General features: G+C 46.6%; 2 protein-coding genes across 6 annotated transcripts in view; one reads left to right on the forward strand and one right to left on the reverse strand.

Moving 5' to 3' along the window:
- Positions 1–2,585, reverse strand: part of LOC122556992 (CXADR-like membrane protein) — a 70,821-nt gene extending 68,236 nt beyond the window's left edge. The window contains exon 1 of the mRNA XM_043704229.1: positions 2,403–2,585. The gene's annotated coding sequence lies outside the window, so the exon portion shown is untranslated. The remainder of the gene's footprint in view (positions 1–2,402) is intronic.
- A 141-nt stretch (positions 2,586–2,726) lies between these two features.
- Positions 2,727–12,990, forward strand: part of LOC122556956 (sodium-dependent multivitamin transporter-like) — a 62,711-nt gene continuing 52,447 nt past the window's right edge. For 4 of the 5 annotated variants that reach the window (XM_043704196.1, XM_043704204.1, XM_043704211.1 and 1 more), the window contains exons 1-2: positions 4,717–5,689; positions 5,951–6,772. In XM_043704196.1, coding sequence (XP_043560131.1) covers positions 6,425–6,772 — 348 coding nt within the window. In that variant the 5' untranslated portion in view covers positions 4,717–5,689; positions 5,951–6,424. Of the gene's footprint in view, positions 2,787–4,716; positions 5,690–5,950; positions 6,773–12,990 lie in introns of those variants that run through there. The other variant, XM_043704219.1, reaches the window with a different exon arrangement.

Genomic DNA, 12,990 nt, shown 5'->3' on the forward strand with positions numbered 1-12,990 from the left:
AATTATGACACATCTGGATAGTAGTAACAAGATAGGTCAGAGTCAGCATGGATTTATGAAGGGGAAATCATGCTTGACTAATCTTCTGGAATTTTTTGAGGATGTAACTCTGAAGATGGACGAGGGAGATCCAGTAGGTGTAGTGTACCTGGACTTTCAGAAAGCTTTTGATAAAGTCCCACATAGGAGGTTCGTCAGCATAATTAGGGCGCATGGTATTGGCGGCAAAGTACTAACTTGGATTGAAAGTTGTTTGGCTGATAGGAAACAAAGAGTAGTAATAAACAGCTCCATTTCGGAATGGCAGGCAGTGACCAGTGGAGTACCGTGGGGATCAGTACTGGGACCGCAGCTTTTCATAATATATGTTAATGATATAGAAGATGGTCTTAGCAATAACATTAGCAAATTTTCTGATGGTACTAAGCCGGGTGGCAGGGTGAAATGTGATGAGGATGTTAGGAGATTACAGGGTGACCTGGACAGGTTAGGTGAGTGGTCAGATGCATGGCAGATGCAGTTTAATGTGGATAAATGTATGGTTATCCACTTTGGTGGAAAGAACAGGAAGGCAGATTAATACTTAAATGGAATCAATTTAGGTAAAGGGACAGTACAAAGTGATCTGGGTGTTCTTGTACACCAGTCAATGAAGATAAGCATGCAGGTACAGCAGGTAGTGAAGAAGGCTAATAGCATGCAGGACTTCATAACAAGAGGGATTGAGTATAGAAGCAAAGAGGTTCTTCTGCAGCTGTACAAGGCCCTGGTGAGACCACACCTGGAGTACTGTGTGCAGTTCTGGTCTCCAAATTTGAGGAATGACATTCTGGCTATTGGGGGAGTGCAGTGTAGGTTCATGAGGTCAATTCCTGGAATGGCAGGACTACCTTACACTGAAAGACTGGAGCGACTGGGCTTGTATGCCCTTGAGTTTAGAAGATTGAGAGGGCATCTGATTGAGACATAAGATTATTAAAGGATTGGACACTCTGGAGGCAGGATGTTTCCGCTGATGGGTGAGTGCCGAACCAGAGGACACAGCTTAAAAATACAGGTAGACCATTTAGGACAGAGATGAGGAGAAACGTCTTCACCCAGAGAGTGGTGGCTGTGTGGAATGGTCTGCCCCAGAGGGCAGTGGAGGCCCAGTCTCTGGATTCATTTAAGAAAGAGTTGGACAGAGCTCTCAAGGATAGTGGAATCAAGGGTTATGGTGATAAGGCAGGAACAGGATACTGATTAAGGATGATCAGCCATGATCATATTGAATGGTGGTGCAGGCTCGAAGGGCAGAATGGCCTACTCCTGCACCTATTGTCTACTGACAACGGATGAATGGACATCGCATAATCGACAGTTGGGGAACACTTCAGTGGTCCAGGACATTTGACCTCGGACCTTCGGGTGACCATCCTCCAAGGCGGACTTCGGGACAGGCAGCAGCGAAAACTGGCCGAGAAGAGGCTGATAGCTATGTTGGTACCCATAGGGAGGGCCTCAACTGGAACCTTGGGTTCATGTCACATTACAGGTGACCATCACTGCACTATACACACACACACGCACACAGATACTCCTACACACACACACACACACACAGAGGCACTCCTATACACACAAACACACATATACATAGACACGCACACAGACACCCACACACACCCTTAGACATCCACACTCACAAATGCACACTCCCTCACAGACTTAAGACACTCTGCACTCACTACACACACTTTCTCTCACTCACAACCCCCAACCCAGACAGACAGACACACACAGGCAGACAGACAGAGACCCACATGCACACATATATTCTGTGGGGTGAATTTGTAATTGCAGGGTTACATTGTACTTCGCTCCAAAACTGCATGAATTCATGTAAAACTCCGTTATCTCACTTTTTAGATTAGATTCAATCTAAACATCATGGCATAGACAGGTGCTGGCAGGTGGGACTGGATTGGGTTGGGATATCTGGTCAGCATGGATGGGTTGGACCGAAGGGTCTGTTTCCATGCTGTACCTCTCTATGACAGAGAACACATGGGGCCAACACCTTCAACATATGGTCTAACTATCACCATTGTTAACAGCTAACCCGAGAATGCAACTTTTTTTAAAAAGAAAAAAGGTTTTGTGATTTACACATGAAAGTGAAACTATCACTGAATTCTAACAGATGAAAGGCTTAACAATCAATTTTTCAATGTATAATTTCAGTTTGCTATAAATTCTGCTATATGTTTGCTATAAATTCTGTGTTAGGATTGAACCCTCCACCATCACCTGATGAAGGGGCAGCGCACCGAAAGCTAGTGCTTCCAATTAAACCTGCTGGACTATAACCTGGTGTTGTGTGACTTGCACATCCCAGTCCAACACCGGCATCCCCAACTCACGCAAACGGCCCGCCGTTCAGCCTCGGCAATTGACATTTCCGACAGTCCCGGCCCCTCATGCACAGGCCGACACTGAGGGGCAGCGACAGAGACGCTGCAGGCAACTCGAAGGCGGAGATGCTGGATTTTTGACGCAGGCTCAATCCGGGTCATTTAACGGACGTCCTCCGCCCGCCGCCATGATAGTGCGGGGCGGTCGGTGCACCACGTGGTGGCTGCCATGTTTCTGCGGGGCGGCCACCCCCATCCTATCGTGGCCTCCGATTGGCCAGCGGTCAGAGGCCGCAGGTGCGTGTTATTGGGCGCGAGGCACCGCATCGCTTCGGAGACGGAGAGAAAGCTGAGGGTCAGTGAGTGGACACCGAGAGGGAGAGAGACCGGAGGGTCAGTGAGTGGACACCGAGAGAGAGAGAGACCCGAGGGTCAGTGAGTGGACACCGAGAGGGAGAGACCCGAGGGTGAGTGAGTGGACACCGAGAGGGAGAGAGCGCCGAGGGTCAGTGAGTGGACACCGAGAGGGAGTGACCCGAGGGTCAGTGAGTGGACACCGAGAGAGAGAGAAAAACCCGAGGGTCAGTGAGTGGACACCGAGAGGGAGAGAGACCGGAGGGTCAGTGAGTGGACACCGAGAGGGAGTGACCCGAGGGTCAGTGAGTGGACATCGAGAGGGAGAGACCCGAGGGTGAGTGAGTGGACACCGAGAGGGAGAGAGACCCGAGGGTGAGTGAGTGGACACCGAGAGGGAGAGAGACCCGAGGGTCAGTGAGTGGACACCGAGAGGGAGAGACCCGAGGGTCAGTGAGTGGATACCGAGAGAGAGAGAAAAACCCGAGGGTCAGTGAGTGGACACCGAGAGAGAGAGACCCGAGGGTCAGTGAGTGGACACCGAGAGGGAGAGACCCGAGGGTCAGTGAGTGGACAGCGAGAGAGAGAGAAAAACCCGAGGGTCAGTGAGTGGACACCGAGAGAGAGAGGAAAACCCGAGGGTCAGTGAGTGGACACCGAGAGGGAGGAACCCGAGGGTCAGTGAGTGGACACCGAGAGGGAGAGTAACCCGAGGGTCAGTGAGTGGATACCGAGAGGGAGAGTAACCCGAGGGTCAGTGAGTGGATACCGAGAGAGAGAGAGAGAGAGAGACCCGAGGGTCAGTGAGAGGACACCGAGAGAGGGAGAGAGAGAGAAACCCGAGGGTCAGTGAGTGGACACCGAGAGGGAGGAACCCGAGGATCAGTGAGTGGACACCGACAGGGAGGAACCCGAGGGTCAGTGAGTGGACACCGAGAGAGAGAGAGAGAGGAATCCGAGGGACAGTGAGTGGACAGACAGAGAGAGAGTGATTCCCGAGGGTCAGTGAGTGGACACGGAAAGAGGGACGGAGAGAGAGAGAGACCCGACCGTCAGTGAGTGGACCCCAAAAGAGAGAATGTGGTCTGCGTGGCCTGAGGTTTAGTGACTGGGCACTGACTCACAGGAGAGTTGAGGGTTGGTGACTGGATCCTGTGTGCGAGCAAGAGACAGTGAGCCCATTGGAGAGCACGGTTCACACAGTCAACAGTATCCCAGACCTGACTCTGCTAGGGAGGGAGTAAACAAGCTCCCAATGTGGTCATACTGAGTCTGAGAGAGTTAAATTGCCCCTATTGGAGGCTCCATCCTGGTCTGAGGGGTTTATGGGTATCACTGACATTTTTGAAAGCTCTGCCATGGAATGGGGGTGAGGGGCACAATGACCTTGTCCAAGGCTTGGTTTACCCTTTAAGGGCAGTTTGTCTTCTGAGAGTTGTGCACCTTAGGAACACACTGTGTGGTGGTAGAGGTGTGATCATTGAATATTTTCGAGGCAGAGTAGGTAAATGCTTGTTCAGCAGGGGAGTCAAAAGTTCTCAGGGATTGAAATGTACAAAATAGGAGCATTCATCCCTTTGAGGCTGCTTTGCAATTCCATATGGTCCTGGCTAATCATCCAACTCAGTCCATTTTCCTACTTTCCCCCCACACCCTTTGATCCCTTTACCCGGAAGGACTATATCTATCTCTTTGAAACGATGGGTAAATAAGAATGTGGAATGCAAAACTTAAACAGATCAGCCATGATATTGAATGACAGAGTAGGTTTGATGGGTCAGGTGGTTAAATTCTGTTTTGTATTTTTGGAAAGAGAAAGAGATTGGAAATGGGGAGGGAAATTGAAAAGGAGACTGAAAGGATGCAACAGAGTTATGGAGTGGAGGATGGAGGGTGAGATTGGTGGATGGAGTGAGGAAGAAGGAAGGATAGTGTGGAAGGGGGAGGGGCAGAGTATGGTAGTGAGGGAATGGAGGGAGGGACAAATGGAGCTGGAGGGAGAGGGGACAGAATAGGTGAGGGAAAAGAGAGGGACAGAAATTGTAAGGGAGAGACTGAGTACACATGGAGACTGAGGAGCAAGGGATGGGTGAGAGAGTTTGGTGTGAAGGGGAAGGGGCATGAGTTTAGAGAGAGGCAGAAATGAATATGGTTCTGTAGAGCAGACCATCAAGAACAGTTGAAATGTGACTAACCACCAGCGAGAAACAGATCACACTGAAGTCTGATGCAGGACACATATCTCAGTCGAACAGTAGTTAACAAGAATATAATGGAGACAGATGGTCAGGTGAAAAGAGAGACAGGAATCCATAACCTTAGCAGCATATCATCAGAGTCACATACACTCAATCTCTACAGTGCTGCTAGGCTCTGAACTGTAACGGTCAGAATGACTGCCAGAAAGCCAAGGGGGTCACTAGTAAATCAAACAAGGAGAAGGTTGCTCTGGGAGAGGTGAAACTAGTTATTGCAGGAAGTAGTTGAGGGGAATAGCAAAGGTGCTTTAAAGAGGAAGTTTGAATAACATAATAGAGAAAGGAACACACAAGGAAATGTCATTAGGGTGGAATGCATAAACACCCATATATATTTGGGCTGAATGGCCTGTTTCTGTACTGTTTCAATTAAATGTGGCTGACACTCATGATAGGAACTGCCCATATCCCTCCGGTTCAAGGTCCATCCCAGTAACATCAGACATCAAAAGATGGTGTGGCAGTGCAGGATTTCCTTATTACTCCACTGGAGTCTCAACCCTTTATTTTGGGGGCATTTCAACTCTGAGGTGGGACTTGAACTCTCCACTTTCTGAGTACTACCCACTGAGCCTTGCTGACACCTTTTATAGTTTGTAATTGCTGATGTAAAAAAATCAGAGCTGACAATGATGGTGCAGGCTCCCTTTCACCCAGTGTCTTGAGGATTGGTTCCTTGTCAAGGTAAGCTAAGAAACTGAAAAGCAGAAACATTAATAGAAATGTGCTAAAATTAGCTTTCACTTCAAGAAGGTTAACTTCTTGCCAGGATTACAAACTGCTTTAATTCTGCTTAAACTCACTGAAGCTTTGCACTGTCCTGCTGACTTCTGTACACAGTAATTTAACAGACTGCTGTGCTGTTCTGAAACAACTGATGTGACAAAGATTATAGAAATGTATGCTTTGTCTGTGAGAGTTTAAATGTTCCTTCTCTTCCTATAGGCTGGATAGAATGTCCCCTCCCCTTCATTTGGTTTATCTTCTAACCAGACTTGGACAGCGTGTTCTCTTCAACTGTTGGCTGTTCCACCTGGCTAAAACCCGATGATCTCTGCTCCGCCTATCTTTGAGACGTTGTGTTTGCACAGACATTCTGGTGGGTCATTAATGAAAGGAATGACCAGAGAGAGGTGGCAATCAAACTGACCAGGACACACACTGTTGAGGGAGAGGAGTCTGGCTGTGCCACTTTCACTGAGCCTTGCATTAGATCAGTTGCCTGTGCACACTAATGACCTCTTGGCGTCATAATGAGAATGACACGGACCTTGCTGTGATGCTCTAAGTTGCCCTCATTCCCCCGTCTGTCTGAACTGAGTGGTGATTCTGTCCCTGGGGAGGCTGTGACAACGTGGAGGGTTTGTACAAGGAACAAGGCATTGTGCTGCAAACCTCCCCACCCCGCCCCCAGTGAGAATGGCCACTTCAACTGTAATGCGCTTTACTGTGGCTGACTATGTCATCTTTGCTCTCCTCCTGATCTTCTCCTCGGTCATTGGCCTCTTTTATGCACTGAGTGGTGGTCGGCAGCGGACGACGCAGGAGTTCCTGTTGGCGGGACGTAGCATGACCTTCTTGCCAGTTGCACTCTCCCTCCTTGCCTCCTTCCAGTCAGCCGTTGCCATCCTGGGTGTGCCAGCTGAGATCTACACATTCGGCACTGAATACTGGTTCCTGGGCTGCTCCTACTTCCTTGGGCTTCTCATTCCCGCTCACATCTTTGTCCCCATGTTCTACCGGCTGAAGATCACCAGTACCTATGAGGTAAGTGGAAAAACAGAAAATGAGGGATTGGAGCAAGACATTACAAGGAGGAGACCAGAATCCCTCCACCTGTCTTGTGGAGAGAACCTGGGATTGTTTTTATCAGGTGGCTGTGGGGGTGGGAGGTAGTGGGCATAGTGTTCATATCACAGGATTAGCAATCCACAACCCCAGGGTAATATCTGGGAACATGGGTTTGAATCCCACCAATGCAGATCGTGAAATTTGAATTCAATACAAAATCTGGAATTTAAAAATTGCTCTAATCGTAATCATGTAACCACTGTGAATTGTTGGATAAACCCATCTGGCCCACAAATATCCTTCAGGGAAAATAAATCTGTCTTTCCTAGTCTGGTTTACGTGTGACTGCAGAACCGTAGCAAAGTGATTAACTCTTAACTGCCCTCTGGGCAAATAGAGGTGGGCAATAAATGCCCACTTCCCAGGATCAAATAAAAAAAAATTAATTGGGGTCTTCAAGACTATCAGTTTTCATCAGGGAAACGGTTTCCAGTGGCAGGAGAATTGGTGAGCAGAAGGCTCAGAGGGAGCAGCTCGTTTGACAAAGAGTGGTTGTGTTCTGGAGTGTACTGCTTGAAAGGAAAGTGGGAGCAGATGCAGGCAGAACCTGTGGAAGGAAATGGGTGAAATATTAGAAAGAGGAAGTTGTGGGATGAGTAAATGAAGTAGCTGAGGAGCCAGATCAACTGGTTCGTTTTCAAAGAGCTGTCATAAGTAGGGTGAGCCAGCTGGCCTCCCCCCAGCCGTGCTTCTAAGATTCTATAAACTGGAATGATTACAACCTATCGGGCAAGATGGAACTGTGGCTTGCTTCACTTGGAGAGGTGGCAAGGTGACTGAAACGTTCTCTTCAGTGCTCTGGAAGGGTACCCACTGAGAACAGGGTGTTCCCATTTGTGGGGAAGTTGGAAAATTGAGGTCAGACTGGAAAGTTGGAAAATAGAGTAGCCACTGAAATGCCTTTATCCAAAAAATGGTTAGAATGTTAAACTCCCTACCACAGGGAGTGGCTGAGGTGAATGATGTCAGCTTAGGAGGAGGCTCACTTAGAGCATTAACTCTGGTATAGACTAGTTAGACACAATATGCTATACATTGTCGATTTACGGACCCCTTCTGGAAAGGACTGCAACTTTCCTTTAAGTACAGGATGGTTCAGTTGTTGACCAGTTGCAGTCGCTATTAGCTGTTTTAGACTCTGTTTTAGACGCTTGCATGGATTGTTTTGGATATCACTTTACACGTTACAGGCTTCCTAAATGTGCATGATAATAAATGTTCACCTCTAGTCAGTGCCAAGGGAAGTACCACTTTCCTATTGATCGCACCAGCACTCCGTGCTTTTAGTCTGATCATTCTTAACAAATGCACGCAGAGGTTGAAATACAAAATAGAAACAGAACATGTTTTGGTTTTGAAATGTTAACTGCTTCTGTCTTCACACAGGCTGAACATTCTCAGTATTTTATTTCAGATTAACATCTGCAGTGTTTTACATTTGTGGGGTGAAGTTCATTTGGTTAATGGTTATGGCACAGGAGGAGATAATTTAGCCTGTCAAGGCCATGTCTATGTGGAGCAATTCAATTCACTCCCCCGCTCAATCTGCGTAGCCCTGCAAGTTTATTTCCTTCAAGTGCTCAGGCAATTTCATCTTGAAATCACTACTCATCTCTGGTTCCACCACCCTTATAGGTCAAAGCCATTGCTGTTTACTGCATTAAAAAAAAGATTCCGTATAATCATTCCCCTTCCCTTTTGCCGACAACTGTAAATCTGTATCCCTGGTCCTCGTATACTCAGCTGATGGGAACAGCTTTCCATTGTCTGCCTTATCTAAACCTGTCAACCTATGAACACATTACTGGCAAGTGTGAGCTTACAGATCAAAGGCACTTACGGATTTTTAGTATTTTTAATCGACCTGTCCCCGGATGTTATGACACACCACTGGAGTGGGTAGTTCTTGAATCCAGGCCTCCTAGCTCAGGTGTAGGGGCAATACCACAGTATCACGAGACCTTGTTACATGTTTTTGTTTCTTTTATATAGCTAGAAGTGTTATCACAAATGACAGAACAGCGTCTTGCCCTCCACCATCCAGTCATTCGAGGTGTTTTTCATCTGTTAAGCATCACCACTAAACTACCCACGTTCCAGTTGATTAACTTATATGTGAAGCCTGCTGATTTAGTTAGGACTGAGATTCTTGCTGAGTAGGGCAATCAAGGATTCTGGCAAAAGGACACAAGTGGCCATGAGGAATTTGGATTAGCCATAATGTTATTGAATACTTCTGTTCCTATTTCTTATGGTCTTATGCCAAGGCAATAATGTCAAAGGTAGATGAGAAGGAGGGGATTAAATCCAAATGGAGTCAGAGGAAAGATAGCCTGTGTGGTTCCCACCTTTCTCCAAAAGTATCGAGGGTATTAGTGTACACAGCCTGCTCCCTGTCCAGCGACATCTGAGCAGAAACATAGCTGTGGAAGAGGGACAGTCAATAGGCAAGCATGACCCTCTCCATGGCCCCCTGCCTGGACCTGTTATTGGTCAATATTCCAGGCCCAGGATCACTCACGTGATGAGGTCCTCTGACTTGCCCACACCTCTCCATTCTGGATAACCAAAGGTCAGGAGTGTAGGGCAACCAAAAGTTCAGCAAATTATTTCTCAAATGATTCAAGAAGTTGTTACCACTTTTTGTAACACATAATGCCATCAACCACACCTGGATTCCCAATTAGTCAAGTTCCTAGTCCCCGCTGATCCCAGTTAAATTGAAGTAGTTGGGTGGGGCAGAGAAATTATAAAAAGCAGTCAAGATTCTATTCCTTACTTTGCCCTTGATTCCTGTCCTGTTAGTATTTATGGTGATTGGTGTGCTAATCACTAAGTTTTAATTCAGGGCATCTCCCTTACCCCCTCACTGCTCTCCCCTTTTCTCTCAGAAAATTAACTTCTACAACTCTCATCTAAATCCACAAAATGACAAGAGTTGGATGAGATGGTGAAAATGTTTGCTCAGGATTGGACAACGGTCAGAACCATTTGTGATTCCTCCAGTATTGAAGCAGTCATATTCAAATGTGACAAGACCTAGACAGAATCCAGGCTTGGGCTGACAAGCGCCAAGTAACATTTATACTATGCAAATACAAGCAATAACCATCTTCAACAAGAGAGAATCTGACCATCACCCCTTAATGTTCAATTGCATTGCCATAACTGAATGTCTTGCCTGTCAGTATCCTGGAGGTCTCCATTGACCAAAAACTGGACTGAGTTAGCTATATAAATATGGAGGTTACAATAGCAACTCGATGGCAAGATATTCTGCATTGAGAAACTCCCCTCCAATCCCCACTTGTCTGGATGGTGCACTCCAACAGCACTCAAGTCACTACTATCCACGACAAAGTATTTGATCAACATCATCTCCTCCATCAATGGGCAGTGACAGTAGTGTGCACCATCGACAAGAAACACTGCAAGGCTCCAACAGCAGCATCTGCCAAATGTGTGACCTCTAAACCTTAGGAGGACAAGCTTAGGATCCTTTCAAGCTACACAACATCTGGATTCAAAGCATTAAAGCTAATGCTTCAGTGTTGCTGACTTAGAATCCTGGAACTCCCTTCTCAACTGTACTGTGGGTGTACATACACGTTGAGGACTGCAACAACTCAAGCGGGGCCTCTCCCCAACCACCTCCAATGAACTTAAGGATGTGCAATAAATGCTGACCAAGCCACCAAATTCCTTATTCCATGAACGGGTGCAAAGAATTAAGCTCTCTAGGATTGTCAGAAATCGCCATCTGGTTTGCTCAGCTTGTTCAGATGAGAAATTATTGTATTAGAAACAAAATAGGAGCAGGAGTAGGCCATTCAGCCCTTCAAGCCCACTCTGCCATTCAACATGATAATGGCTGATCATCCAACTCAGCACCCTATAGCTGCTTTCCTACACACACTTTTTATCCCTTTAGCCCTAAGAACTATACCTAACACCATGAAAACATTCAATGTTTTGGCCTCATCTTCTTTCTGTTGCAGAGAATTCCACACATTTGTCACTCTCTGATTGAAGAAATTTCTCTTCATCGCATTTTTAAATGGCCGATCCTGTATCTTTAGAATGCGGTGCCTTATCTGATCCCCCGGTCAACAGGAACATAGTTCCTGCACTTAACCTGTCAAGTCCTGTTAAAATGTTTTGGGTTTCTCTGAGGATTTCCCCTCTTTCTCCCCCCCCCCCCAAGAAAATCTTCTAAACTCCAGTGAATATCCAACCTGGCTAATTACCACCGCATTTGTTGATTCTTGATCATCACTGAAGTGATGGAAAGTGTCATCAACTGTACCATCAAGCAGCAATAACCTGCTTAGTGGTGCCCAGTTTGGGCAGTGCCATGGTTACTCAGCCCCTGACCTCATTAAACCTCGGTTCATAAGAACTGAATTCCAGAGGTGAGGTGTGAGCGACGATCCTTGAAATGAAGGCCGCATTTGACCATGTGTGGCATCAAGGAGCACTTGCAAAACTGGAATCGATAGGTATTGGAGAAGACTCTCCTGTTTGCAGTCATATCTTGCACAGGGCAAGATGGTTGTGGTTGTTGGAGGTCAGTTACCCCGGCTCCAGGACATCTCTGCAGGAGTTCCTCAGGGTAGTGTCCAAGGTCCATCCACCTTCAGCTGCCTCATCAGTGACCTTTCTTTCGTCGTAAAGGCCAGAAGTGGGGAGGTTTGCCAATGATTGCATAACGTTCAGCACCATTTGCAACTCCTGGACTCACCACATGAACCTAGTGGCTACAAGATCGGGTCAGAGGCTAGCAATACTGCGGCAAGTAACTCAGCTCATGACTTCCCAAAGTCTGTCCACCATCGACAAGGCTTAAGTCAGAAGCTAGGATGAGGAGGAGCTGGTGTTGAACTGGGGTGGACAAAGTTAAAAATCACACAATACCAGGTTATCGTCCAACAATAGCATATGTGCAGGCGGATTTAAACTTGAGACAGACTGGGAATGCAGCAAAAAGGAAGGATAACTTAGGACATCTTATGACTTCCAATATCTCTAATGCTAAGAAAGTTAGCATTAAGGCACTTTACCTGAATGCTCGTACCATTCGTAACAAAGCAGATGAACTAATGGCACAGATCATCGTGAATGATTATGATGTGGTAGGCATCACAGAGACGTGGTTACAGGGGGGTCAGGACTTGCAGTTGAACATCCAAGGGTTTTCAACTTATCGAAAAGACAGGGAGGTGGGCAGAGAGGGCGGGGTTGCCTTGTTAGTTAAGAACAAAATTAAATCTATGGCACTGAATGACATGGCATCGGATGATGTGGAGTCTGTGTGGGTGGAATTGAGGAACCACAAAGGCAAAAACACCATAGTGGGAGTTATGTACAGACCTCCTAACAGTGGTCAGGACCAGGGGCGCAACATGTACCGGGAAATAGAGAAGGCATGTCAGAAAGGCAAGGTCACGGTGATCATGGGAGACTTCAATATGCAGGTGGACTGGGTAAATAATGTTGCCAGTGCATCCAAAGAAAGGGAATTCATGGAATGCTTACAGGATGGCTTTTTGGAACAGCTTGTCATGGAGCCCACAAGGGAGCAGGCTATTCTGGACCTCGTGCTATGTAATGAACCAGACTTTATAAAAGATCTTAAAGTAAGGGAACACTTTGGAAGCAGCGATCAAAATATGGTAGAGTTCAGTCTGCAATTTGAAAGAGAGAAGGCAAAATCGGATGTAATGGTGTTACAGTTAAATAAAGGTAATTATGAGGGCATGCGAGAGGAACTGACGAAAATAGACTGGAAGCAGAGCCTAGCGGGGAAGACGGTAGAGCAAAAATGGCAGGAGTTTGTGGGTAAAATTGAGGACACTGTACAGAGGTTCATCCCCAAGAAAAGAAAGATTATCCGGGGAGGGATTAGACAGCCATGGCTCACAAAGGAAGTCAGGAAATCTATCAAAGAAAAAGAGAGATCCTATAAAGTGGCCAAGAGCACTGGGAAATCAGAAGATTGGGAAGGCTACAAAAACAAACAGAGGACAACAAAGAGAGAAATAAGGAAGGAGAGGATCAAATATGAAGGTAAGCGGATCAGTAATGTTAGAAATGACAGTAAATGTTTTTTGCAATACATAAGAAACAAACCAGAG

Source organism: Chiloscyllium plagiosum, chromosome 2, assembly GCF_004010195.1.
Source record: "Chiloscyllium plagiosum isolate BGI_BamShark_2017 chromosome 2, ASM401019v2, whole genome shotgun sequence".
NCBI lineage: Eukaryota > Metazoa > Chordata > Chondrichthyes > Orectolobiformes > Hemiscylliidae > Chiloscyllium > Chiloscyllium plagiosum.